The 26,863-nt window shown below is 39.1% G+C and overlaps 1 protein-coding gene across 1 annotated transcript; it reads left to right on the top strand.

The window, feature by feature from the left end:
* Positions 1–3,443: 3,443 nt before the first annotated feature.
* Positions 3,444–26,863, top strand: LOC141132290 (uncharacterized). Its single transcript, XM_073620547.1, has 10 exons — positions 3,444–3,590; positions 5,297–5,337; positions 8,305–8,370; positions 9,611–9,676; positions 11,426–11,479; positions 13,946–13,978; positions 19,003–19,074; positions 21,464–21,529; positions 24,595–24,763; positions 26,686–26,863. The coding sequence occupies exons 1-9, from the start codon at positions 3,542–3,544 to the stop codon at positions 24,751–24,753; spliced, it is 606 nt and encodes a 201-aa protein (XP_073476648.1). The 5' UTR covers positions 3,444–3,541; the 3' UTR covers positions 24,754–24,763; positions 26,686–26,863.

Genomic DNA, 26,863 nt, shown 5'->3' with positions numbered 1-26,863 from the left:
CTGTCCACCGACTCGGTCGATCGGCTGACCTTCATAAAAATGAATGAGTCTTGGATCACCACCAGCTACCAAGCACCTGATGCTGATGTAACCGAATAATTTTTTTTGAAATCTCAGATCCCTTCAAAGACTGCCTATGCTGATGCTGAGTGACTATCCCTGAGTAATTATCCTCTTCCTCCTCAATCATCACGCTGATAGCTTGTAAGAACATTTTTGGTTCTGGGCGCCACCACCAGTGCCTAAGGCCCAATTTTTCAGCCCCTGTTTAACAGGGGCGTGTAATTACAATTTTTGATGTAATACTTTGCAGCAGGGCTCGTTCCTGCATTCCAACTAGAGTGTCTGTGAGGGGTTGCAGTGTTGTGGCACCAGCACCAGTGCCTAAGGCCCAATTTTTCTGCCCCTGTCTAACAGGGGCGTGTAATTACAATTTTTGATGCAATACTTTGCAGCAGGGCTCGTTCCTGCGTTCCAACTAGAGTGTCTGTGAGGGGTTGCAGTGTTGTGGCACCAGCACCAGTGCCTAAGGCCCAATTTTTCTGCCCCTGTCTAACAGGGGCGTGTAATTACAATTTTTGAAGCAATACTTTGCAGCAGGGCTCGTTCCTGCGTTCCAACTAGAGTGTCTGTGAGGGGTTGCAGTGTTGTGGCACCAGCACCAGTGCCTAAGGCCCAATTTTTCTGCCCCTGTCTAACAGGGGCGTGTAATTACAATTTTTGAAGCAATACTTTGCAGCAGGGCTCATTCCTGCGTTCCAACTAGAGTGTCTGTGAGGGGTTGCAGTGTTGTGGCACCAGCACCAGTGCCTAAGGCCTAATTTTTCAGCTCCTGTTCAACAGGGGCATGTAATTACAATTCTTGATCTAATATTTCACAGCAGGGCCCTGTGAGGGCTTACAGTGTTGTGGCCACAGCAATACCTAAGGCCCAAATTTCTGCTGAGTATATAGGGCAGGACCCTACTTTCAAACATCTAACTTACAAATGACTCCTACTTGCAAACGGAAGGAGACAACAGGAAGTGAGATGAAATCTACCCCTAGGAAGGGAAATTCTCTCCTGTAAGAGTTAATATGGGAAAACAATTTCTCCTTTCCACTGATGCTTTCCAATCCTTGTTCCACAAAAAAACCCAAATTTTCAAAAAACATTTTTCATTGGGACAAAAAAGTGAGGTGAAATCTTCTGAAGAGGAGGAAAGACAGCAAAACAAATGTCACAGGGGTGATAACCCTTCCCTATGTTTTCCAAAAAGCTTAGAAAAGATTTTTTGGCTGGAGCTAAACACGTTAAAAATGTTCAAAATTACAAACAGATTCTACTTAACAACAAACCTACAGTCCCTGTCTTGTTTGCACTGCTGTTCAGAGTATATAGGGCCTGGTGGCCCCACACCTTTCCTTATTTTAATTTGGGTGCGGGGTTCCCCTTAATATCCATACAAGACCCAAAGGGCCTGGTAATGGACTGGGGGGTACCCATGCCGTTTGTCTCACTGATTTTCATCCATATTGCCATGACCCGACATGACATTAAACCCGCAAGCAGTTTTAAATGAGATTTTTTCCTTTAAAAATGACATTTGGTGCAGGGACTGTTCTAAACATGGGAAACACGCGTCACTTTACAGGCATACTATAGACACCCCCCAGGTATGATATTTAAAGGAATATTTCACTTTTTTTTTTTACTTTAAGCATCATTAAAATCACTGCTCCCGAAAAAACGGCCGTTTTTAAAAGTTTTTTTTGCATTGATACATGTCCCCTGGGGTAGGACCCGGGTCCCCAAACCCTTTTTAGGACAATACCATGCAAATTAGCCTTTAAAATGAGCACTTTTGATTTCGAACGTTCGAGTCCCATAGACGTCAATGGGGTTCTAACGTTCGTGCGAACTTTCGGTCCGTTCGCGGGTTCTGGTGCGAACCGAACCGGGGGGTGTTCGGCTCATCCCTAGTCAGAACTTGGCTGGTAGTGTGAGAGGGCTGCCTTTCTGTAACACTCAATGCCATATGCTATAAAGGAGAGTGGTGTTGCATGTGCTCTCAAAGTTCTTCTCAATGCCAAAACCACTGTTTTAATTGACCTGCTGACTCACCCTTTCTTATTTTTTATACCCTGATATCTTGTTTTTTTTTTTTTTTTTTTTTTTTGGGGGGGTGGGGTGGTTTAAAGGATATTATATAGGTAATGTATGTGCACACTGCTGTAGATACTGTATACACATGTTAATCTGCCACCTGCCAGCATAAAATAGTTTCCTGCAAACAGGGGGAAGGGGCCTCATACCAGTTTTTGATAGGCTCTCGAATTTAACCCCTTTTCTGCATTAACTTATTTCTGCAACACTTAACCTTTGTATTGGTGTCCAGAAACTTACTGTGAACCCCAGTGATACCTCTAGCTACATTTGTAGAAGGTGGTAGTAGCATTTTAAACAAATTTCTAAATAAGAGCAAAAAAGCAAATGTAAAAACACAATGAATAGGTGCTAACATTTGAAATCACAAATAAGTGCACATATAAAAGGAGTGCAATAATTCTTAGTTCATTGCACACTTTTTTATGTTTGAACTTTTTTTTATCACAATTGCTTATTTGCACAATTGTATATATTGTTTATGTATGATTAAGAGGACCAGCACACATTCATTGGTTTTCATGTTTGCTTATTTGCACGTATTTGTTATTTCAAATGTTAGCACGTATTTATTGTGTTTTTACATTAGCTTTTTTGTACTTATCTAGGAATTTGTTCATTTAAAGGGACAGCACACCTTTTTTTATTTTAATACAGTTTATTGGCCCAGTGTACAGGATACTAGATTTGCAGCAGTCCACAATATTTTTCCTTTGAGTGCAAAACTTTATATTTACTTTACAGAGCATTTTAACACCCCATAATGATAGATCCCTTTACTTTGGTGGTCAACGTTAGTCGTATACCCCTGACTGAAATGAATAATCTAATAGATTACTTTTTCAAAAACTTAAAAAACAAGACCGTACTTGAGGTTCTCCCTGAAAACTATATTAATATGGTAGATGTAGCTTCTACAAAAATAAGCTTGCATAGTTTATTAGACAATAAATGGGCAATACTAATACTTCAAACCTTCAAATCTTCTCAATATACACTGATGGCTATGTTATGAGACTCTACAGCAGTCACTTTAACTCTACTTTTCTTTTTGTGGACCTATTGTCCCCATGGACCTTGTGGGATACAAAGCAAGCCTGTTTGTTCAGTTTCATAATCATTGTGTATAAAAAGGAATGTTGGCTTAAATAATTAGATCCTACAAAATTAGAACAAATGCATTTTTTCCGAATATACATATATATGTCACAACATCCTTGTCATAGGATGCTGGAATTCTGACAATAATTAATTCCTTGCCAATCAACAAACAAGGAAGATGACGAGATCTGCCTTAAGCATCATTCTGGATGTATATAAAGTGGATGGTAAATGCTTTAGACTTCAGAGAGCAATTACATTCTGTTAATAGCTTTACGCACATTTTGCACCATCATGAAGATTGCTGTGATTTTCCTTCTTTTGGGCATCTCCAGTTTTATTGGTAAGAGCAGCTCTTGACAATGTATCTTTTAATATTTTAATATTTGAAGTAGATGGAAACCCTAAATCATTGACAATCTGTTAAATCTCCGTGCATAGTTTTTTTCATTTTTTTTTTTTTTGCACACCAGCGCTGCTGAGTTCCTGCAGCTCATTTGATGCTATTGCATGTCTGCAGGGATTCAACTACTGAATGCTATTTCTCTAAATGAGTTTACTAATGGTAACAACAGTAGAAGATGCCTTTGCAATGTACAGAGCTGCATATATTCCTTTTAAGAAGAAGCTCTGATAGAGTGACAATGCAGAAGCAGACCTGGGAGACAGGGACAGGCCATTTACCCTAAAACAGTGTCTTGATGGCAAAAATCACCAGATAATATTTTAAAGAGAGCTAAGCTGAAAAAAAAAATATTTTTGAAATTACTTTAACATGATAAAGCTTGTATGAGGTTTTAGTGATTGGGTTTACATATAGGTCAATAAAAATGTTTTTCAAATCTATGTATAGTATTACAAACAAAGCATATATTCCTTCTTTTCTCAAAGATCGCAAGTCAAAAACTAATAAGGGAGTATAACTATATGAATGATAGTTTTGGTCTAATGCTTAAAGTATATGTAAACCCTCACCTTGTAAAACAACCTATTCAGTTTAAAATAGAAATGAAAGGCAAAACATTTGTGTATACATACATATACATAAATGCGTTATAAATAACTTTTTTCCCCCTTTTTTATAAGTGATCAAATTCCCACTGAACTTCCCAATAAATGGTGGTGCAGGGGGGAGGGGGGCATGTCAGTACAAGTCTGATCATTGGAGGAGACCAGGCTAAGTTCTGAGCACCATGCACCTTGTGAATTTCACTCAAAGGAAGCAATATAAAGAGAACAGGATTCTTTTTAATACAAGTACATGGTACAGCAGTCACATATCATGAATATGAAATGTTGGGTTTACATTCTTTAACTGTACCTCAGAGTCTAAATATAGATAATTGCACTACTGTGTGTTAACTATTAAAGTACTAAGTTTGATTAAAAAAAAATAAAATCGACACACAAGTTATTACTTACCTTCAGTGAGATGTGTCCCTTGTGCTGCTGTGTCAAGGTTTAGCAGAAATCTTCCTACACCAATGCTTCCTTCACCCTTCACCGCCATAATCTGCTGGTGCAGCAGAGCTTAACTGGACTGAGGGAGCTATGACAGGCACTTATCAAGAGTACCCGACTATGCTCATCCTTTCCACCTAGCTCCTCCTTTCATAGAAGCCATTACTACAGCTTCTATGAATAAAAGAGGGTCTATGAATGGACGGGGTAAACCTTTCATTCATTCCCTATCCTCTATTCATAGATCTTGTTTCTTTCATAAAAGCTGTATTTATATATCCCCATAAATGTATGCAGTGCTTACATACTGTTCATTCACATCAAACAAGACACTATCTCACAAGCACAAATATATTAGGGCAAATTTAGATAGGAGGCATTTAAACTATCAACAAGTCTTTAGAGAGTGGTAGAAAATTGGAGTACCTGAAGGAAACCAATGAAAGCACAAGGAGTACAGGATTCACACTGCTGCAAGGCAGGTGTGCTAACCACTGTGTCACTATGCTGCCCATATTAGATATTGATTAAAACATTCTCTTAGTAGGCTTTCCACTATTAATACATCTTCTAATATTTCTTTTTTAGAAACAAGTAATGGTCTGGTCTCTAAACTGAATTTGTTGGAAGTAAGAAATCCCTATATTATTGTGTTTTGGTATTGTATAGTATATTTTTATTTAGAGTGTTCATACTTAAAACTTCTAAGTATCACAGAACATCCATCCTCCTGAACTGAAGAATTGTCATTTGCTGGGTGATTTCTAATGAGTGCTCATAAGTATTTTGTAATAAATACTAATAAATGTAATAAATGAAGGGCCTGGTATGGAATTTGGGGGGACCCCCATGCAAATTTTTTTTCTTTAAATTTTGGTTCGGGGTTCCCCTTAATATTCATACCAGACCCAAAGGGATTGGTAATGGACTGGGGGGATCCCATGCCGTTTTTTTCAATGACTTCTTTTATCTGTATTGCCGGGGCCGACAATTCATTATAGCCGCGAGTAGTTTTAAATTACTTTTTTTCCTTTAGAAATGTCATTTTGCTCTCAGACTGTTCTAAACACAGGAAAAATGTGCCACTTTACAGGCATACTATAGACACCCCCAGGTACGAAATTTAAAGGAATATTTCACTTTTATTGTTTCACTTTAAGCATTATTAAAATCACTGCTACTGAAAAAAAGGCCATTTTTAAAACTTTTTTTTTGCATTGATACATGTCCCCTGGGGCAGGACCCAGATCCCCAAACACTTTTTATGACAATACCATGGATATAAGCCTTTAAAATTTGCACTTTTGATTTCTCCCATAGACTTTTAAAGGGTGTTCTGCAGCTTTCGAATTTGCCGCCAACACCCCAAATTGTTCGCTATTCTGCGAGCAGGCGAAGACCCGATGTTCGAGTCGAACTTACGTTCAACTCAAACATCGGGCTCATCCCTAGTGATCAGTTATTTTTTTTACGTATTTATATTTATATGGTTGAGAGGTATATAAAGTACAGAAGCATGTGGCGCTACTTGAGGCATTGTCATTAAAGTATATCGAAACCCAAGAACAAGAGTATAATATAATATAATTTGTTTAAAAATATAATATATTCCAGTCCTAATATGTGGTGGATGTATTACTTTTTTAGGCTAGGTACAGAAAAATACCTTTTGTTCCTACTAGGAATCTAGAATCCTTAAAGTGTTTGTAAAGTAAACATAATATAACAAACGTGTCATACTTACCTTCTGTGTGCAATATTTTTGCTAAGAGCAGCCTCGATCCACCTTTTCTCGGGTCCTTCATGGCACTTTGGTCCCCCCTGTGGAGTGCCCCCATAGCAAGCAGTTTGCTATGGGGGCACTTGTGCATGCTTGCTCCTGGGCCCATAAGACACAGAAAGTGCAGCTCAGCCCCACCCCCTTATTCCACCTCACTTTCTGTGATTGACATCAGGATAAGCCCATGGGTCCTGCTGCTGCATCTCCGCCAATGAGGAGGGAAAGCCTTGGCTCTCGTGCACATCGCTGGATTGAGATTGGGCTTAGATAAGTATTAAGGGGGGCTGAGTTGGGAGCTGCACACTGAAGATCTTTTTACCTTCATGCATAGAATGCATGAAGGTTAAAAGCCCTCAGCCATTACAACCACTTTAAAGAAGAGCTTTAGTCATATGTATGAAAATTAAAAGTCAGCAACTACAAAAACTGTAGCTGTTGACTTTTAATAAACAGACACTGCCTGTCCAGGGATCCATTGCTGTCCTCACCTGAGCCATTTTTCTTCACTTGTCTTCAGTTCCTGGCATTGGCATCTTAACTGTAGGCAGCTGGCTGTGACTCCTTGTGGCTTAACAGCCAGCTACCAACTGTGCATGTGCGAGCTGCATTGTGCTCCCCAAGCAACTGCACAGTGCAGAAGTGGGAGCAGGTATCTGTCAAAACCAGGTGCCCGCTCCTCCCCCCCAAAAAAAAAATGTGCCACGTATGTCAGAGAAGTTAGGGGGAGGAGGAAGAGCACAATTTCATCCTTTTGGGTGAAGTTCTTCTTTAGGCTAAGTTTATACTGGCATTAAAAGCAGGCATTTGAGGGGGCGTTAAAAATACCTATGCAAATGATACAATGGACAGCACACACTGTTGTTCACATTATCAAAGCATGAAGCGTTGCGTCAAGTCAATTTGCTTCAAAATGGAAGTCCTATGTTGAGTCAGGAGGTGTTTGAAGCCTTTTAATGTCTCCCATTCATGTCTATAGTAATGCTTGGCAAACGTTCTGGCAGGCATTTGCGGCGCTGTTGCGGTATGTTCAAATTAGTTTATTTCTTGTAATGTCACTTTCCATTGTGGAGCAGTTTCAACACACATTAATGCTCATCAAACGCTTCAAACTTGTGCATAGGGAGCGTTTTTAACTCGTCATTAATGCTTCTAAAATGCCAGTCTAACGCCCATACTAAAGCTCATTAATGCCAGTTTAACGCCCATACTAATGCTCATTGATGCCAGTCTAACAGCCATACTAAAGCTTATTAACGCCAGTCTAACGCCCATCCTAACGCTATAGGAGAATTTGTGAAGCTTTAGAAATTTTGTCAAGTATGAACAGGTCCTTAAAGTGATACTAAAGTCTCAGTTTTATTTTTTTTAAATAACAAACATGTTATACTTACCTTGTCTGTGCAGTGGTTTTGCACAGAGCAGCCCCAATCCTTCTCTTCTCGTGTCCCTTGCCAGCACTTCTGGCCCCTCCCCCTGCTGAGTGCTCCCACGGCAAGCAGCTTTCTATGGGGGCCCTCGAGCTGAGCCACTGCTCTGTGTGTCCCCGCCCCCTCTCTCTTCATTGGCTCACTGACTTTAATTGACAACAGTGGGAGCCAATGGCGCTGCACTGCCGCCTCAGCCAATGAGGTGGGTGAGTCCCTAGAATGCATTAAAATAGAAAACCTTCTGACTTTACAACCACTTTAAGGTTTCCTGTGAACTTAACTGAAATCTCAAACAATGTTTTCAGCCCCCTGAGTTATCTTTTATTGTTTTTGTGTTTTTATTTGTTTCCCTTACTTTGTTATATAATGTATTTACAATTTGTTTTCAGGAAGATAAGGCTCAGTACTATGTCCGTTGTTTGGAGTTAGCTATGAAAAAAGTTGAGATTTTGAAGGTAAGTGTCATTTTTATAAATAATATATATTAAATAGAAAGCATGGTTTACCATGTGTTACCAACATGTGACACTTGGTGCAGTTCCATTAATTTAGAATGACACTTCAGTGCACAACGACAACTGACACAACACAGTGGGCCACAAGAGTTTTGAAGAGGGAGCTTCATGTTGCCCATTCCAGTCGCTCTTCCTGTAAGTCTGTGGTTTCACACTTGCCTCAGTAGGGCATTAGAACATTTCCTAATGACTTTCCCTTGCGATGGTGCATACAGACCACAGCTGCTTATTGTATTTTAGGTGTTAGCCATGGGTGGAGTGCTGCCTTTAGCCAAGCTCTGAGGAAGGGGGTGTGCCCCAAAACTGGGTTAGCTGTACCCAGTGTTCTTTGTATGTCCATGCACTGTGTTTATGGCCTTTTGTCAGTTGCATTTTGTGAGTACCCACTTTTATAAAAAAAATTCTTATTATTAAATTATCTCTGGTAATGCACTAGGTGTGCACACCTTCCACTTCTGTTTTACAATGTGAACAATCTCTAAGAGCCTGTGCACATGGACATTGGTTCAGATCAGAAATGCTTCTCTTTCCATACCAGTCAATGGGAATGCAAAAGCAGCTTGAAGCTGGTTAAAATACCCATGTATAGACTCAATGTTGCATGACTTTATAAAATAAAAAGCAAATGAAAAATGGCCTGGTGATATATGTTGTACGTACATTATTTTCAGCGAGGATTTCAGTTATTTGGTACTCTTTATGCAGACATACCCTTCCTTTTGCAAACTCCACTGGGTGTGCAAATGACGCTATTGGCAGGATGATGCACGCCATTGTGGACATATTGGGGTTTGACTTGATGAAAAGCTTACTTGAATTATTGCCTTCAAAATGTATGTTCACTTTGCATAGTGAATGTTCGAAAAAAAGGTCTATGCCCACTTTGAATATACTATCAAGTAAAAGAAAAAAATAAACAGGATTTTTTTTTTTTGCTAGTAAAGGACTGGTTGATTGAAGCAAAAACAGTTTCACCTTATTTACTAAGCTCAGAGAATACTCTTTCATAAAATCAAACTAGATAGATAGATAGATAGATAGATAGATAGATAGATAGATAGATAGATAGATAGATAGATAGATAGATAGATAGATTGATTTGTACTAACAGCTTCAAAAAGTATACCCAATGTACAGCATGTGTTTACTAGATTATTTTAAATGTGTGTACTTTTTGCAGAAATGTCCTGAATATGAAAGGAAAACAAGAGAAATGTGCCTAATGGAAGACCTAATACATATCATGGTAATTTGGATTATTCTTATTTTTGTTAATCTTTTATATAAACTATAACGCTAGATTCACATCTGTGCAGGTGAGGAACCCATGCATAATTTCATGCATTCCTAACTCACAGGCAAAACATGCTGTGAGTTAGGAAACGTGCGTTGGTGCCATTCATTTTTAAGGTCACTGCCAAGCATTAAAAAACACAGTGCATTTTTAGGTGCACGAAACTGCATGGTTTTTAAAAAGGGTTGGGGGCTTTTTCCCTGCGTTTTCTGCAGGTACAGCATTGGATTGAAATGAATGGACTGCTGTGCCCAGGCAAATGCACAGGACTCATACAAGTGCGAACCTAGCCTTAGGGTTCTATTTAAATTCTGTTCAGTGTGGTTGCTGATATTTCCATTCCCATGCTATCTTCTTCCACCAGAATACATAGATCCATTAAAGTTCCAAAGCAATTGTAAAGCCAATTGATAGTTTAATGCTTCCCTAATGGATTTATCATCCTGAAGGCAGAATCTATTTGTGAGAAAGTGACATTTTTTTGACTTGCGAGAGGAGATCTTTGCCAAGAAATAGGGTGATTTGACCAAAAATGCTGGGCAAAAACCAAAATACTGGTTATAAGTGGAGTTGACCTTTAATGTAATAAATAAGGTATTTTTAAAGAAGCAACAACTATCTACTAAATGGTATTACTGTAAAACTTTGGATTGCAAGTAACCTGGTCTGCGAGTGTTTTACAAGATGAGCAACACTTTTTTTATAAATTTTAACTTGACAAACTAGCGAGGCCTTGAATTATGAGTAGTGTCATGTTACAACTGAGTATAAAAGAGAAGTGAGGCACCTTTAAGTGTAGCAATATGGTTACATTTATTGAAGGCACAACATTTAGCCTCTGTTCACACTGCCGCGACTTGGGATCCGACTTGTGAGACTCCAAGTCGCGTGACATGTGGAATCCCATTTTAATCAATGAGAGCTGTCTTAATTAGCACTACTGAAGTTGCTCGGATTTTAGAAAAAGTTCCTGTACTACTTCAAGGTGATTTCTATTCAACTTGTGCCCATTGATTTTAATGGAAGTTGCCTCAAAGTTGCCTTGATGTTGCCTTGAAGTCACATTGCTATAATCTTTTTATATGGACTATAGACTAAAGGACTTTTGAATAAAGTGTTGTGGAATGAATCATCTGAGTTTCCATTATTTCTTATGGGAAAATTTTCTTTGATATACGAGTACTTTGGATTACAGGAACAAATTATGCTCGCAATCCAAGGTTTTACTGTATTTTAATAAAATATATGATTCTAAGAAACAAGTGGAGCTCATTCTAACACTAATATAACTAAAATAATGCATATTGTTTTTTAAGTGTTAAAGAAGATGGAAATGCCATCTACTAACCAGGTTTTACATGTTGCCTGCCACTGCTTTAGCAATGCTCCATACTACCTTATTCTTCAAAGAGGACCAAAACTGTGTCCAAAAAAAGTCAAGAAGAAAACAAAAGACTATTCACTTGTATTGCAAGTTGTCTCTAAGCTTAGGCAAAGGCTATTTCAGCTGCTATCTTTATATGAAATTTCATGCAAATGTACATTTTTAAGGTGCCGCTTAGGCAGAATTTCCATTTCTAGATGCTCTTTGAGTTCAGGTCCAGTTTAAATATGTTTTCAAAACTTGTAAGTGTAACAATGCATAGTTTATCTTTTATCTTTTTATCTTTTTAAGCATGCACTTTGTATTTTTTTTTTCAGAAAATGCTAGCCGTGGATCTTAAATGTACAGTGGAGGATATCTTTGAACTACTGGTATAATTAACAGAATTTGGTTTGATCAACTTTCAGCATGATCTAATTAGAGTTTTTCATGCCCTGTTACTTTTTCACTTAGGCTGGGTTCACACCTAAGACGGGTCCGTCGCACAGCAGGGGTCCGGTGCATCCTTGTTTACCATGTCAGGTCCGATTTGAGCCCTAATTTTGGGCTGAATTTGGACCTGAAACGGACCAAAAAAGGCAGACGTTTTTCCTGCAAAACGCACCAGAACTGCTGCGGAGATATGTGAACTGTATCCATAGAGAGTCAGTCACATTCTCCTGCTATGCGAATTGGATGCGAGGAAACCTGCATCCAATTCGCATAGGTGTGAACACTGCCATATCAATTCTTAAGAAAAAAGAAAAGCTTCTGGCACATTCATAAAGCAAAGCTACATGTTGTACAAATGCATGTTTGGATACCCTTGCCTGTGTACTCATCCACCAATTGTTGACATTGAGAATGCTACACGTGCCAAAAAAACATAGTCAAAGTATACAAGATGTGTCTAATAAGCCTTTTTCTTCGGCCCCACTGTAGCTCCCCTTCCCTGCATCTGTCAGCAATTCTCAGCTGTCATATAAAAGCCAGGAGCTGCTGTTTGAATATGGCATATGATACAGATGCCGCTGTAAAAAAACAGCTTCAGCTTTTCCAGGCCTCCTGACACAGTTTTTAAGAACACTGTTCAGACCTAAAATAGAGATAAAAAGGGGTTGATTTACTAAAACTGGGGGAGTGAAAAATCTGGTGCAGCTCTGCACAGAAAACCACAAAAGAAAAACTGTGCTGGACAAAAACTAAACTAAAAATAGCTGCAACACCAAGTGAGATACACACAAATACAAATATAAAACAAAAATAGTTGCGCTCTAAATTCCAAAACGTAATAAATAATTATTCAGTGAATGAAATCTATCATTAATCACACAAATAAATAATAATAAGCTCTGTAAGTGATCAGTGACAGTGTAGATGTAGTATCGAAAAAAAGTCAATCAAGTTCCAATACACAACCAATGATGGATGGTGCTTAGGTCGACTTGTGATCAAATCCAGAAATCAATGTGACTTTACTTGATAAACCCACCACCATAAGAAGTATGCACTTACCAGCTGCACAGACAGATTATGCCTGTGGCTAACACCCATCCAGGGCCTTTTCATCTATTGGATTGATCGTCACATCTATGAGGGGTCCTCTGGTTGGAGTTTAAGACAGCACAAATCCTCCGCTGGAAGCTTGTTGCAAATCCTCCGCTGGAAACTCGTTGCAATACAACAGATGTTGGTGCAATTGTGGCTCAAAGAAAAAATATTGAGATGGCCATAGGTAAAACCTGCTGGGTACTTTTATTAGAAATAGTAAAACATAAGCGCCAAAAATGCGTGCTATAGCTAAAACAAAAAAAATGTGAGGCCGGCTGGCTGCAATACACACGCCCGTGCTACAAACAATGGGACGTAGCAACGTCCCAGTACGTCGCTCCTCCCGACACGTTTCATCACAGGTTTGACGTCGTCATAGAGCACGGTATTATTTATTTGTGTGATTAATGATATATTCCATTCACTGAATAATTATTTATCACGTTTTGGAATGTAGAGCACAACTATTTTTGTTTTATATTAGCTCTGCAAAGAAACCAATCAGCTTGCAGGTTTTTTTTTCTGTTTTTTTTTAGTCAAAGCTTAATTGAACAAGCTGAAATTAGAAGCTGATTGGCTACCATGCACAGCTGCACCAGATTTTGCACTCTCCAGCTTTAGTAAATCACCCCAATGTAACTTCAGATCAAAGGATAAATCCATTGAAACAGTGACAAGTAAAAAAGTGTGTTTTTATTTTATTTTATGAATTCCTTTATAGGCCTGTATTAACCCTTAGCTTCCCCTATCAACCCTACCAAGTTCCTTCTTCCCCTTCTACCCTTTTCTTTTGTTTTCCACTTGATTTTTTTAATTTCTATTTTTCTAACCTTTACATTTAAACGTTTATGTTTTTATTCTTTTTGTTCATAATAGAAAAAAACACAACCAACTAGAAAACGTTTTTGTTTTTATTCTTTTTGTTCATTAATACAAAAAACAAAAAAAAAACACAGCTAGCTAGAATATACTAAAACTACCCTTAAAGAGGATATAAACCCCGATGGGTTTTACTTCCTCTTTTGCTCCCTGTATAGCCTGCAAATTAAAAGCATAATGGGCTAGTATGCATCGTTTCTTCCCTGCGCATGCGCAGTTCACTTTATCGGTGAAATACCTCCTAAACGGCACATGTTTCGGAGATATTTCCACTACCTATAGGTAAGCCTTATTATAGGCTTACCTATAGGTAGAAGTCCCAAAAAAGGGTTTACAACCACTTTAAATAATATTGTTTCTTTGCAACCATGAAAACACCAGATGTGTTCTGAGTAGAGGATCACTATGTGTTTACTTTTTTTTTCCAGGAACTTCCACTTAATGCTCTAGAATTATTAAAGGTAACTTTGTATTCATCTCCATGACAAATTTAAATAATTTAATGTGGGTCTCAAAATGCAAACAAAGAAAATGTTTTAGTTTTTCCTTGAAGAAAACTTCTTATTAAAATGCTAATTACCTGGCTGTCATGCTGATCCACCAGCTTTATTACCTATGACGACTGACCTAGAACACGTATGCAGATGAGGAGTTCTGCCTTCAATCTAACTTTATAATCTGGGTGCTTGTTCTGGGTCAGTGATTGAGAAAGTATTAAAACTACAGAAAGCCAGGGAAATAGTATTTTCAGAAAGGGCTCAGTATTGGCAGTCTACATATATATCTAAGCACATGTTTATTTTAAATGTTAAACTTCTACTTAGTTAGAAGAAAGTTATATGGCATGAACAGCACAATTCTAAAATTGGATGCTATTTCTATTAAAAGAGCGCTATTACATCCAAGATTCTTTTATGTGTTTCATTTGTATACATTTTCCCTACATTGACATATAGATCAAAAATGACAGGTGTTGGGATAAACCAAAACATTGATATACAGTACCTTAGATTATTCATACCCCTTGAAATTTTCCACATTTTGTCATGTTACAACCAAAAACATAAATGTATTTTATTGGGATTTTATGTGATAGCCAACACAAAGTGGCACATAATTGTGAAGTGGAAGGAAAATTATTATTATTATTATTCACGATTTATATAGCGCCAACAGTTTACGCAGCGCTTTACAATGTATAGGGGGGACAACACAATTACAGTACAGTTAAATACAAAAGGTACAGGAGGGCCCTGCTCGTAGAGCTTACATTCTAAGGGAGGGGTTGATGGTACAAAAGGTAATAGCTGCAGAGAATGATTTGATGGGGGTGGCTCGGGGACAGTTGTTAGGTGGGTGTGGGATAGGCTTCCCTGAATAAATGAGTTTTCAGGGATCTCCTAAAGGTGGACAGGGTAGGGGCTGATCGGACATACTGGGGCAGGGAGTTCCAGAGGATGGGAGAGGCTCTGGAGAAGTCCTGAAGGTGAGCATGGGAGGTGGTAACAAGGGAGCTAGAGAGCAGGAGGTCCTGGGAGGAGCGGAGGGGACGATTTGGGCGATATCTGCAGATAAGGTTGGTGATGTAGATGGGGGCGATGTTGTGAATGGCTTTGTAGGTTATGGTTAGCATTTTGAATTTTATGCAGTGGGGTAGGGGAAGCCAGTGAAGGGATTGGCAGAGAGGAGCAGCAGTCATGGATTGGTTAGTGAGGTGTATTAGTCTAGCAGCAGAATTCATAATAGACTGAAGGGGGGATAGCCTGCTTAAGGGTAGGCCATTAAGGAGAGAGTTGCAGTAGTCAAGGCAGGAAGTAATCAAGGAGCGAATTCTGGAGATGTTGCGGAGGTTAATGCGGCAGGATTTAGCCAGTGATTGGATGTGGGGGCTGAAGAAGAGGTCAGAGTCAAGGATTACACCCAGCACCCTGGCATGTGTGGAGGGACCAATGGTTGTGTTGTTGATATTAATGGTGAAGTGACGGGGGGGGGGACCGTGAAGGAGGAAATATAACAAGCTCAGTTTTAGAAAGATTGAGTTTGAGGAAGTGGTGTGACATCCATAAAACATCATAAGACATCCATAAAATTAAAAAATGTTTTTCAACATTTTTTACAGATAAATATCTGAACAGTGTGGCATGCATTTGTATTCAGCCCCCCTGAGTCAATACTTTGTAGAACCATCTTTTGCTGCAGTTACAGCTGCAAGTCTTTTTGGGGATGTCTCTCCCAGCTTTGCACATCTAGAGAGTGAACTATTTGCCAATTCTTTTTTGCAATTTTCAAGCCTTGCCACAGATTCTCAATTGGATTTAGGTCTGGATTTTGACTGGGCCATTCTAACACATAAATATGCTTTGATCTAAACCATTCCATTGTAGCTCTGGCTGTATGTTTAGGGTTGTTTTCCAGCTGGAAGGTAAACCTCTGCCCCAGTCTCAAGTCTTTTGTAGATTTTTTTCTAAGATTGCCCTGTATTTGGCTCTATCCATCTTCCTATTAACTCTGACCAGCTTCCTGTCCCTGCTGAAGAAAAGCATCCCCACAACATGATGCTGCCACCATCATGTTTCATGGTGGGGATGGTGTGTTCAGGGTGATGTACAGTGTTAGTTTTCCGCCTCACATAACGTTTTGCTTTTAGTCCAAAAAGTTCAAATTTGGTCTCATCTGATGAGAGAACCCTCTTCTACATGTTTGCTGTGTCCCCCACATGGCTTTAGGCAAATTGAAAATGGGACTTCTTATGGCTTCCTTTCAACAATGGCTTTCTTCTTGTCACTCTTCCATGAAGGCCAGCTTTGTGGAGTGCATGACTAATGCCCGTACACACGGTCGGATTTTCCGATGGAAAATGTCCGATCGGAGCGTGTTGTCGGAAATTCCGACCGTGTGTGGTCTCCATCGGACATTTTCCATCGGATTTTCCGACACACAAAGTTGGAGAGCAGGAGATAAAATTTTCCGACAACAAAATCCGTTGTTGGAAATTCCGATCGTGTGTACACAAATCCGACGGACAAAGTTCCACGCATGCTCAGAATAAATAAAGAGATGAAAGCTATTGGCCACTGCCCCGTTTATAGTCCCGACGTACATGTTTTACGTCACCGCGTTTAAAACGATCGGATTTTCCGACAACTTTGTGTGACCGTGTGTATGCAAGACAAGTTTGAGCCAACATCCGTCGGAAAAAATCCTAGGATTTTGTTGTCGGAATGTCCGAACAAAGTCCGACCGTGTGTACGGGGCATAATAGTTCTCCTGTGGACAGATTCTCCCACCTGAGCTGTGGATCTCTGCAGCTCCTCCAGAGTTACCATGGGCCTCTTGGCTGCTTCTCTGATTAATGCTCTCCTTTTAAAACCATTTATCATTTTCTTTCCACTTCACAATTATGTGCCATTTTGTGTTGGTCTATCACATAAAATCCCAATAAAATACATTTACGTTTTTGGTTGTAACATGGCAAAATGTGGAAAATTTCAAGGGATATGAATACTTTTTCAAGGCACTGTAAATGCATAGGGCCCTAAATACCCATACCACTTGGTACAGCTTTTAGCCCTGCCCAGCCACAGCTTGCCATACACTTTGACAGGCTGCAGGCAGCGAGGCTGGATGCCGAACCTGTGCCTCCCAGGCTCATTAAAATGGCAGGAAGGATGCACAGCAACTAGATGATCCTGTTTACAAGGGGCCTAAATTACCTTAGGCCTTATTCACATGGGGTGTATCAATGTGAACCCTATGTGAGAGCTGTGTTTTTTCCCTCCCCCATGATGCACAGGTGTTGGGACATAGTAGCTGCACGGGCACAGTTGCTGCTCCCAATATGACATCTGTGTGGGTGTGGATGCATGGCCCTGAATGCAGATTTTGGGAACATGCACCTACACTCACATGGATGTCATATTGGGAGCAACAAATGTATCTGTGCAGCTGCTGTGTCCCAATTGACTTCAATGGGACTGTCTGCACAGGGATGCATAAAACACCTGTGCATTCTCTTGCAGTAAACATGGCCCTCATGCAGGGATATGCATTGATATGCCCTGTGTGAACAAGGCCTTAAATGCATGGAAATGCAACTAAACATGCCTAAGCATGCCTAAACCTGCTTTAATTGCTTTGCTGAAAAAGTCATTTTTGCATTTCATTGCACACATGTTTAAAACTCATTTTCGGCCCGAAGATTAGTTAAAGCTCTCAAATACTATATATTTTCTACCGCAGAGGCCCAAGAGATCAAATAAAATAGTGGTAGTGGCAATTTTTATGTCACGTAATATTTATGCAGCAGTTTATCAAGTGTAAATTTTCAGTAAATAATATACTAAAATAAACTTTAGGGAACACGGACACAATATATTACCTAACTATGGTAAAGTTTAAAAGATGATATGTCAAGCCTTAAAATTTTGCACAAACTTTGGTACACTAAAACCTTACATAGGCAATGCTTTAAAAGCTCCCACAGGTCATCAGTTTAGTGTTAACTGTCAGTAATGGCTCTAGAATTATTGCTCTCACTCCAACATGCACGGTGATATGTAACTTGTATAGAGCAGTCTAAGTCTTCATACATAAGTGTCCCAGGCTTGTGTTTATTTTCATAAGTGCATGCAGGTGGGGGCGGAGTGGACTAAACATTTTTTGGGGGGATTTAAGTGCTTGGGGTTAACTATTTTTTTTACACTTTTTTCACCAAAACTTATTTATATAACACAGGGGACCAAAAGTCCCCTATGTAACACAATTTTGTTGTGACAGGTTCTCTTTGTTGAGACCCCGGATGTCTCACCTGCCCTCCCTTGAAGCTAACAATATGCAGATTGTGCTCCATCACTTTCTTCCCTGGCCACAGCAGCTGAGAAAAGTGACTGTCGAACACAGATGTGATGCAATGCACATCGCTTCCAAGTTTCTACTAGGTAGGAAAGATCAGCTAATTGATATTCTTTGGACTCCCTCCCCTCTACCTAGAAGCACCAATCATGGAGTCCCCAGGTCTCTAGGTGGGAGAGTCAAGCTTGGGAAACATGATGGGGGTGTGCATGCGAGGGTGTCAATGTACCGGGGATGCATGGAAGCAATCAGGAGGCTGTACAATGAGCTTGTTAAATTTACACTCTTTTCTGCCTGCTGTATGAACATCTGAATGCAATAAAAAGTGACCTGTTTATACTTTCCAGATGGCTAAACGCAGCAGTACCAGTATAAACGAGGCCTAAGTTTGGATTCTAACAGTTTATAAACACCTACTTTTTCAATATCATACAAGGGTGACAGACTGCCAAGATTCTGATCCATAGAGAGTAAAAGAACAATTGTAAAGATACATTTTTCCATAATGCCTATAGATAAAGAAGTGAATGAGGGCACTCAAGTGCATAGTTTGACCACAGTCTTAGTTTAAGCATATATTCAAAATGTGATACATGGTACAACAATATTAATAAGATATAACTTTTTTTTTCAGTTGGGGGAGATTACATCACTACTGAATGTAATAAATGTGGACACATTTCTGTTCAGGATTACTCGGTTGTTGGTAAGTTAACTGTACAATACTAGTGGATCTCAGTGAAGTGATCATTCATGCTTACATTTTTAAAAGTTTTTCTGGGGAGTAAAAAGTTATATGACTGTACACATTGCAACACATAACACTACATTTAATGTAACAACTGAAGATGAAAATAAATTAATTTTTAAGATGATTGTCTCCAGGAATGTCTATCAGTTACTGTCACCTAGGTATTTCCACTGTTCTTTTTTACATTTTTCTAAGATTTACCTAAAGTGGCTGATGTATGAAAATTGTGCTAACAGGAAAATATTTATTACCCATAGCAACTAGAGAGGAATTTTGCTTTCCCTTTGAACCTGGACATGACAGTAGGAAGCCATGGCAATCACAAATGCTCTTGTTAACATGCTTTTCATACATAATTAACATTGTGATGGGCAAAACCTGTAGGAAAGAAAAAGTAAGGCTCACCAACTTTTGTCAACTAATGCTCTTGAAGCAACCCTATTGGGGGTCTAAAACTTTAGAGCAACTAAGTTGGGTGCTGTGCTGAAACTTTGCTCTCATTAAAAGCTTCTGGCACTGATGCTATTCCACACTCCTGAGTATGTGGAGCAGCATGTTCCCTACAGGACAAAAAAGTGTATAGGGCAGTGATGGCAAACCTTGGCAGATGTTTTGGAACTACATTTCCCATGATGCTCAACTACACTGCAGAGTGCATGAGCATTATGGGAAATGTAGTTGCAAAATATCTGGGGTGCCAAGATTCATCATCACTGGTATAGGAGGTGTGGAACGTTGTAGATGAGGGAGAGTTATATAGTCTGGGAGTTTTAGAAACAGGAGGTAATGGGATGGACACGTTATAGTTTTAGGATTAAGGATTGTATGGTTGGTCATACATTTTGTTTTCTTTTGAAGGAAAGAAAATCACTTGATTAACACTGACTGTGTTGATGGGGGAGTTCCTCCTTCTGTGTTATTGTATTCTGACAGTGGGAGGTTCCCCCGCCATCAGAATACAGTGATCACTGCTGCCGGCTATTGACAGCAACAGTGATCGTATGACAAAAAACTGACAGGCTGGTTGTACTGAAGTCGATCAATAGATCAACATTGGTACAACCAGCCTGCCCGTAGATGGACGAAATGTGCCCGGTTCTGAATTTCAATCTATCTATAGCTAGATTAAGTTTGGAAAAGTGCTAATGTGATTAAGGCTCAGTGTTCCTTGCTCAATTCTGGCTCTGGGGCCTGGCTGTGTAAACGTACCCAAATAATTCCTCTTTCTCCCCATACTCTTTGAAGCTCTTGTTGCTTTTAAGAAATGCAACTTCTGCACTGAACATCCCTGGATTTCAAAACACCTGGATTTTTTATTTATTCAGACTTTAGTTGCTAAGTAACAGATACCTCTTTTGACTATGTCAGAGTATAACAGGGAAGACCTGGTACATTTGTTTTTGTCCCTTTGGTGACTTCTATGGGCTTAACAAACTGTCAGAAACTCTAATATCAAACTCTTTGGCCCACTGCATAGGTGCTCACCATGTTAGAATCCAGAATATGCAGCTAAAAACCTACAAGGGTTAATCATTAACTCTACCAGTCAGCAAAAGTAGGACCATTGGCATATAGAAGCATCCATTACTCTTAACATCTGCAAACATAACTGCAATATTTCCAGTGTCCATTAGGATTCAATGGATAGAACCACATGATCTCTATAGCAGCAAAGAAGTATGGCCATTGACCTACTGGAAATTTCTGAGGTTTACCAGGTCACTTAATTTACATAAAATTCTGTAAGTTTGCTCACCCTAGGGATTTTTGGCCCCCTAATATCTCATTACTTGACCTACTTTCTACAATCCTGATTCTTTAAAACATCAATTTTCTCTAGAACTATGTTTTACATAGGATAGGGAAACACATTTTTGGCTGTTTTTGGCTCATGCAACTCACAATCTTAGTTTAACATGACACATATTCTCTAGAACCAGTTTGGGCAGAAGCCTGTTAACCTACTAGTATGACTTTGAGATGTAAATATAAGCCACAGCATCTGAAAGAAACAAATGCACAGGTAAGACAAGACATAAAAGCACAAGAAAAAACATATTTCAGGAGAACAGTGTTTATGGGGAACTGATCCTGTTTTTGTTTTTTGTTGCAAACCCATTAAGTTCAGATATTCAAACTATTTTACTAAATATGTTAAAAAGTCAGTAAGCAATGAACTTGCATCTCAGACAGCACCAATTAACTGAAGCTACATGATGTATGAGACTTTGGTTATTTTTATACCACTGTTATCAGGTTAAAAATGATTATATATATTTTTTTTATTTTTTTTTTATTTTGCACGATCTGTAAGAAACAATTGTACCATTTTTGTATCTTTCAGGAAGCAGTTTTGGCACAAATTAACATTCTTCTGAAGGGACAACTAATAACCCTATGCAAATTATTGGTAAATGTTTTAATCACTTGTTATACGGTATATATAAAATAATATAGCTATGCTTAACTGAGTGCTTTATTGCTACTTATGTAACATACCTATATATACAGTATATATTACATAAGCTATATTACATACAGTACAGTATATATATATATATATATATATATATATATATATATATATATATATATATATATATATATATATATATATATATATATTGTTATTATTCATTTAGAAAGCAACTATAGTTTTGGTACAACTGCAGCACATTCTGCTCCGCTAAACCTTACGGGCTTTCACATACATAAGGAGCATATTTATAGATGAGAGTGTATACAGCTTTACATTGCAGTGTTACTCCATATCATGGCCTGTGTTTTATGTCCCATTCATAAAATGCAGTCCACAGTGTACAGCCTGTGGCAATTCAGAGAGTTCTTCCTGTGATTGGAGGAAAGGTCCACCATTTTAACAGCTCAGATGACCAAACTTCGTCTCTAGCTTTTAAAAAAATTGTTTTCCTTTTTCATTTCTGTATTACTACCCCTGTAGGAGCCACTGGATAGGATGGGTCCTCTATTCTTTGCCTCAACCTTCTCAAGAACCTTAGTCCCTCTGACACACCAGGTTGAGTGTACAAACATACAATATCACAGGAAATCACTAAAAGTAATACTTAGTACCCAATAGTAGCTCTATATTAAAGAAAACAGGCACCAAACCAGGTAGTAAAGGCAAACTTAATATACAACGTGATTAACAGTAAGAACTAGGCATAAGATGGCATTTGGCAACCAGATCAGCAAAAATAGTAGCAAGGCCACCCCAAGTGCAGTAGTGAGCAGCAGTAAATTGTATTCTACCGAGTGCTGGAATTATACTGCCAGAGCGCATTTAAGTCAGAAATGCTGGTGCTAGACTGACTAGGTATGCACCGTTCAAAAGAAAAGGAGGATGGTAGTATAGGGGGAAGGGGAACTGTGACAGACCTAGCCGGGAGAGAGACTTTTGGAGCAGACTGAATGCTAGCCTCTTGCCGATCGATCGTGGGCCCTGGCATTTGGGGGAACAGTGCTCTTTGTGAGCTGTATGCCTGGGGACCCTTGAGGTGGTATTACTGTGGATTTGGGTCCTGGTCCCCCAGGACACACAGACTCTGGGGACCCTGGATTTGCCATGTTAGAAATAGTGGCTGATTCATAATGCTGGGACAAATACTGTTAGGAGATGCTGATGTCAATTCCAGCCACCTGTCTGTCTGTTGCCTGCTAGAATGTGTATTGTAAATAAGTCTCTAGTATGGGATCTAAGAGTCATTAGATTCCCATTGTTGTTTGTGTTAATTAACTCTGTTATTGTGATAATGTTGATTGGGTTTTCTGAGCTACAAGACGGCCAGTCTGGCCTAAAGGTCATGTCTGAGTCATCTAGGCTGTCTAAAGGGATTAGTTAATTAGCCCATGTTAATTAGGTTTCTGGTCACAAGTGTATGTTCAGAGTAATATGAGCCGGAGGTACGCACCTCCTCTTTTATTGTATAAAAGAGCCTGTATTTTTCAATAAAAGTGATTCCTGGTGGAACTTACATACAGCCTGCCTGGTGTTTGCTCTGAGCTACACAACTGGATTAGAACGGCACATAGCAGTAGTTCTAGCCCGGAGCATCGGATGACCGAACCATCAGACGTGCGATCTGCAATCTGATTCTATAGCTGCAGAGGAGTGTCGGGAGAGTGGAATCGAGCAAGCAGGGACTCGTTACAGGAAAAGGGAGCATGCAGAATAATTATTATAGGAGAGGCAGTCATTTAAGATTTTCTTCTGTTGACTATTGTTGGGGCCCTTTAAGAGCATCTTTGCAATTAATGGCAGTCCCAGTTAACCTGCATTCAGTATATTACAGTAAAGGTAAAGTATAGTCTTGGCACAGGTGCAAGGTAGATGTGGTTCAGATTTGGTAAAGGTTTGGTATATTGCAGGTATATTGCAATATAGGGTTGGTATAGATATAGTCTAGACTTGGAATAAGTATGGTATAGAGTGCAGTGAAGGTGGGTTGTGGATTAGGTACACTTGGTGTCCTACACTCAGCATCTCTGTCCCTGTTAGCAGTATCACCAAGGGGTTAATAGCCCTCTCACCAGTTCCTGGGATACTGCGGTGACCTCTTGCTGTAAAAGGGGGGCCCTTGTTCTCTCCCCAAAAGCCTCCTGTTATTAGCGGTGGGAAACAAAAGGTGAATGGATGCTCCAGTTTCCTTGTTGCAGCAGTGCAGGTGCTGTGATGTGGGTGATGCTGTGCTGCTCCCGGTGTCCCGGTGTCCTCACTCTCAGTCTCAGGCTCGGGTCTCTTCAGATAGGGTCTTCCACTGGCAGGTGAATATCCAAACAGAGGTGCTCTCTCTCTAACTCCCTGGGTGCCAAAAGAAAGAGCAGTTTAATAAAAAACCTCTCTCCACTCCTCCTACTGCGCAGTGCATGTTGGGATCTGTAGTGTAACCTTTATAGTGTAGCCATTATAAGGCTGCCGTCTCAAACTACAACTCCCAGCATTCTTAGCACTCTGTTTAGAAGTCTATGGGCTTGCTTGGCTTTAGCTCTCCCCCTGCTGCCCAGAGGAGGATAGTGTAGTATAAGATTAAAAAGATTAATTCAATTTAAAAGGTTCAGGACTGCTGCTCCCCTGCATTTGCAGTGAATCCACACAGTTTGCGAAGATTGCGAATCATACACTTGTCCAAATATTTGCAGATTAGCTTTTCCCCTGATCAGCTCACAAGAGTCACAAGAGCCAAGAGTTTGAAGGAATGGATAATCCAGCTCCCTTTCTATAAATGGGTGAACTCATAGCATTCAGCCAGGGGGAGAAGGGCCAACCTTTAATGGAGTTTTGACAGGTAGTGGTATTTGATAATATGTAATGATCACTAGCTGCCATTGTTTATTGTAAATGTGTTTTGAATTTTATTTTACTGTATTATGCTAGAATAAAAAGATTGATAGGAACTTTTTGTGATTATCTGTTTAAGAAAAAGTGCATACTGTTAATGTGTTTTTTTTTTTTTCAAGGGGAGTACATTAAATTTGGTTGTACTCCCTTTGCATGATAATTTAGGAGCAGTTACTACCTCCCTTGTTGGTACTCTTCTGGGAACCGTAACTAGACTTGTTGCAGCCCCAGTCGAAATAGCTGAATCTCTACTGGGAAGCCTAGGAAGCATAGGTTAATGTGATATAGGTAAGTGATTATCTCAATATGTACATTTTACATAATAATAACAATAGATAAGAACTATGTGGTGCCCATTTTTATTTGCCTTTTTACTGTCCTGTAAAACAATTTGACTATGGGGTTGATTTACTAAAGGGAAAAAGACTGTGCACTTTCCAAAGTGCAGTTGCACTCTGCAAGTGCACTTGCTCCAGAGCTTAGTAAATGAGTAGAAGCTCTGCTGACATCCACTATCTAATCATGTTCAAGCAAAAATTCAGTTTTTTTTATTTTACCTTGCACGTGATTGGGTACTCTTTGCAAGGTAAAGCCTTACCTCATTTACTAAGCTCTAGAGCAACTGCACTTGCAGAGGGCAACTGCACTTTGCAAAGTGCACAGTCTTTTTGCCTTTAGTAAATCAACCCCTATATGTCTTTATTACAATATAAATAGACTATACTGCTGGTTAGGAGGATCGCCATATATTAGGCCAGTCTTCTTGGCAAAAATTAGCAGTGATGTGCAATTTATCGAAAATTCACTCTCTTAAAAATGTACCCAATCTTCTCCCACAATTTGCAATTCTGGGTTAAATGTGGATTTTCTTCCCTTAAAGTTGCTAGTCCAACACAATGAACATATAAGTCAGTAACCCTAAAGCAAGAGGGAAAAACCCTCTCTGCATGCAGCCCTGCATCACATGTTTGCTTTAATAGAGAGGCTCAAACATTTAGAGACACCACCATGGTGCTTATGGGCATCATGATCTTCCACTCTCTCAGTGCTGTAAGGTATGATTTGGGAATTTAGGGAATATGTTAATATGCAGCCTATTTTTCCCCATCTGTTGAATCCTTTAAACTCTCCTGATCTTTATACCCTCTTTGTACCCATGAGGAGCAGAACAGCCGGATGACACCAATCTTGTGTTTTGAGAGAGGAGCCTATTTTTTCACTGTCCTGTTGATTATGAAATGCCTCTGTGCTGGTAACTAGGGGGAAAGGGCCAAAGTACTCTTGGTTTACCTAAATACCTAATGAGACTAATAGTTTATTTAAATAAATGTATTAATTAATTAGGGAAAAAAATTTTATCATATCCACACATGTTTAAACCAGGGAATAGATCATTAATTAAAAAAAGGCCAAAAGCACAAAACAAATGTAAATAGTGAAAAAAAAAGTTCACTGAAGTACTTATTCTTCTCTCTAAGCACATATTTTGTAGTTTATCACATTTCAATACTTGCTTTGCTGTATTTTTTACTGTTTTAAATATAGGAATTTTTAGAAGCATTGCTTCAATTTCAATTATATATAGAAGGAGAAATGGAAACATGGATCCCTGGTTCATATTGGAAGTCCTAAACTGGGTTTGGGGTGTTCTCCATTAGGCAACTCTCTCAAGTGCAGGGGCCATGTGTGGGCCTTTGGAGTGCCATGTTCAGGAATAGCAAGAAGAGAAACACCTGACCACACCATTTTTATGATCCAGAAATGGTTTATTGTCACAAACGTTATGGAACATAGCTTCTGGGGTTCAAAGTGCACCCTTCATAACGGCTTAACGACTTTTTAAACAAGTTGGAGTCTGGATGAAGGAATGATTGCCTGTAATTGAGATAAATAGTCATATTATAAAGCGGTTATAAAGCAGTTATTGTGATTCACTGCAGGCAAATCTTCCTTGCGCAGGATTGACAAATGTCATATTCACTGCTTTATAAATACCCCTTTAAATTTAAGTAATGAAATCTGCTCTTCCAGTCACTGGTTTAGCATATGTATCCTGGGATGCTGGAATCAGTGACCTTATATTATTTGCTGAAGTCACCCTGAATAATTATGGTATATCTCTTTAATTAACTGGCAGACATTCAACGTTTGACTTAATACACTGTAACATATTTATTATTTTAAAATAATGTTTTATGTATATCTTGCAGGTGCTGTCTGTCATTGGATTGTGTGGACACACTGATCTATTGCTTTAAATGAATTACTCTATATTTTCTTAATATCACCACAAATTCTGCTTTTACTTACTAATCAATTTACCATAAATAGATTTGCTGATTTCATTCATGTATGTCTACTTTTCAATAAATTATCTTTTAAGCATCA

The sequence above is a fragment of the Aquarana catesbeiana genome, linkage group LG03 (assembly GCF_042186555.1).
Source record: "Aquarana catesbeiana isolate 2022-GZ linkage group LG03, ASM4218655v1, whole genome shotgun sequence".
Lineage (NCBI taxonomy): Eukaryota > Metazoa > Chordata > Amphibia > Anura > Ranidae > Aquarana > Aquarana catesbeiana.
Note: the sequence above shows the minus strand (reverse complement) of the source record. Positions and strands in the feature narration are given on the sequence as shown.

Bases quoted from the DNA above. Each gene is read 5' to 3' on its own strand.
- LOC141132290 (XM_073620547.1), top strand. From the start codon at position 3,542: ATGAAGATTGCTGTGATTTTCCTTCTTTTGGGCATCTCCAGTTTTATT. The intron at 9,677-11,425 runs GTAATTTGGATT...TTTTTTTTTCAG, and splicing joins AAGACCTAATACATATCATG to AAAATGCTAGCCGTGGATCT. The intron at 13,979-19,002 runs GTAACTTTGTAT...TTTTTTTTTCAG, and splicing joins ATGCTCTAGAATTATTAAAG to TTGGGGGAGATTACATCACT.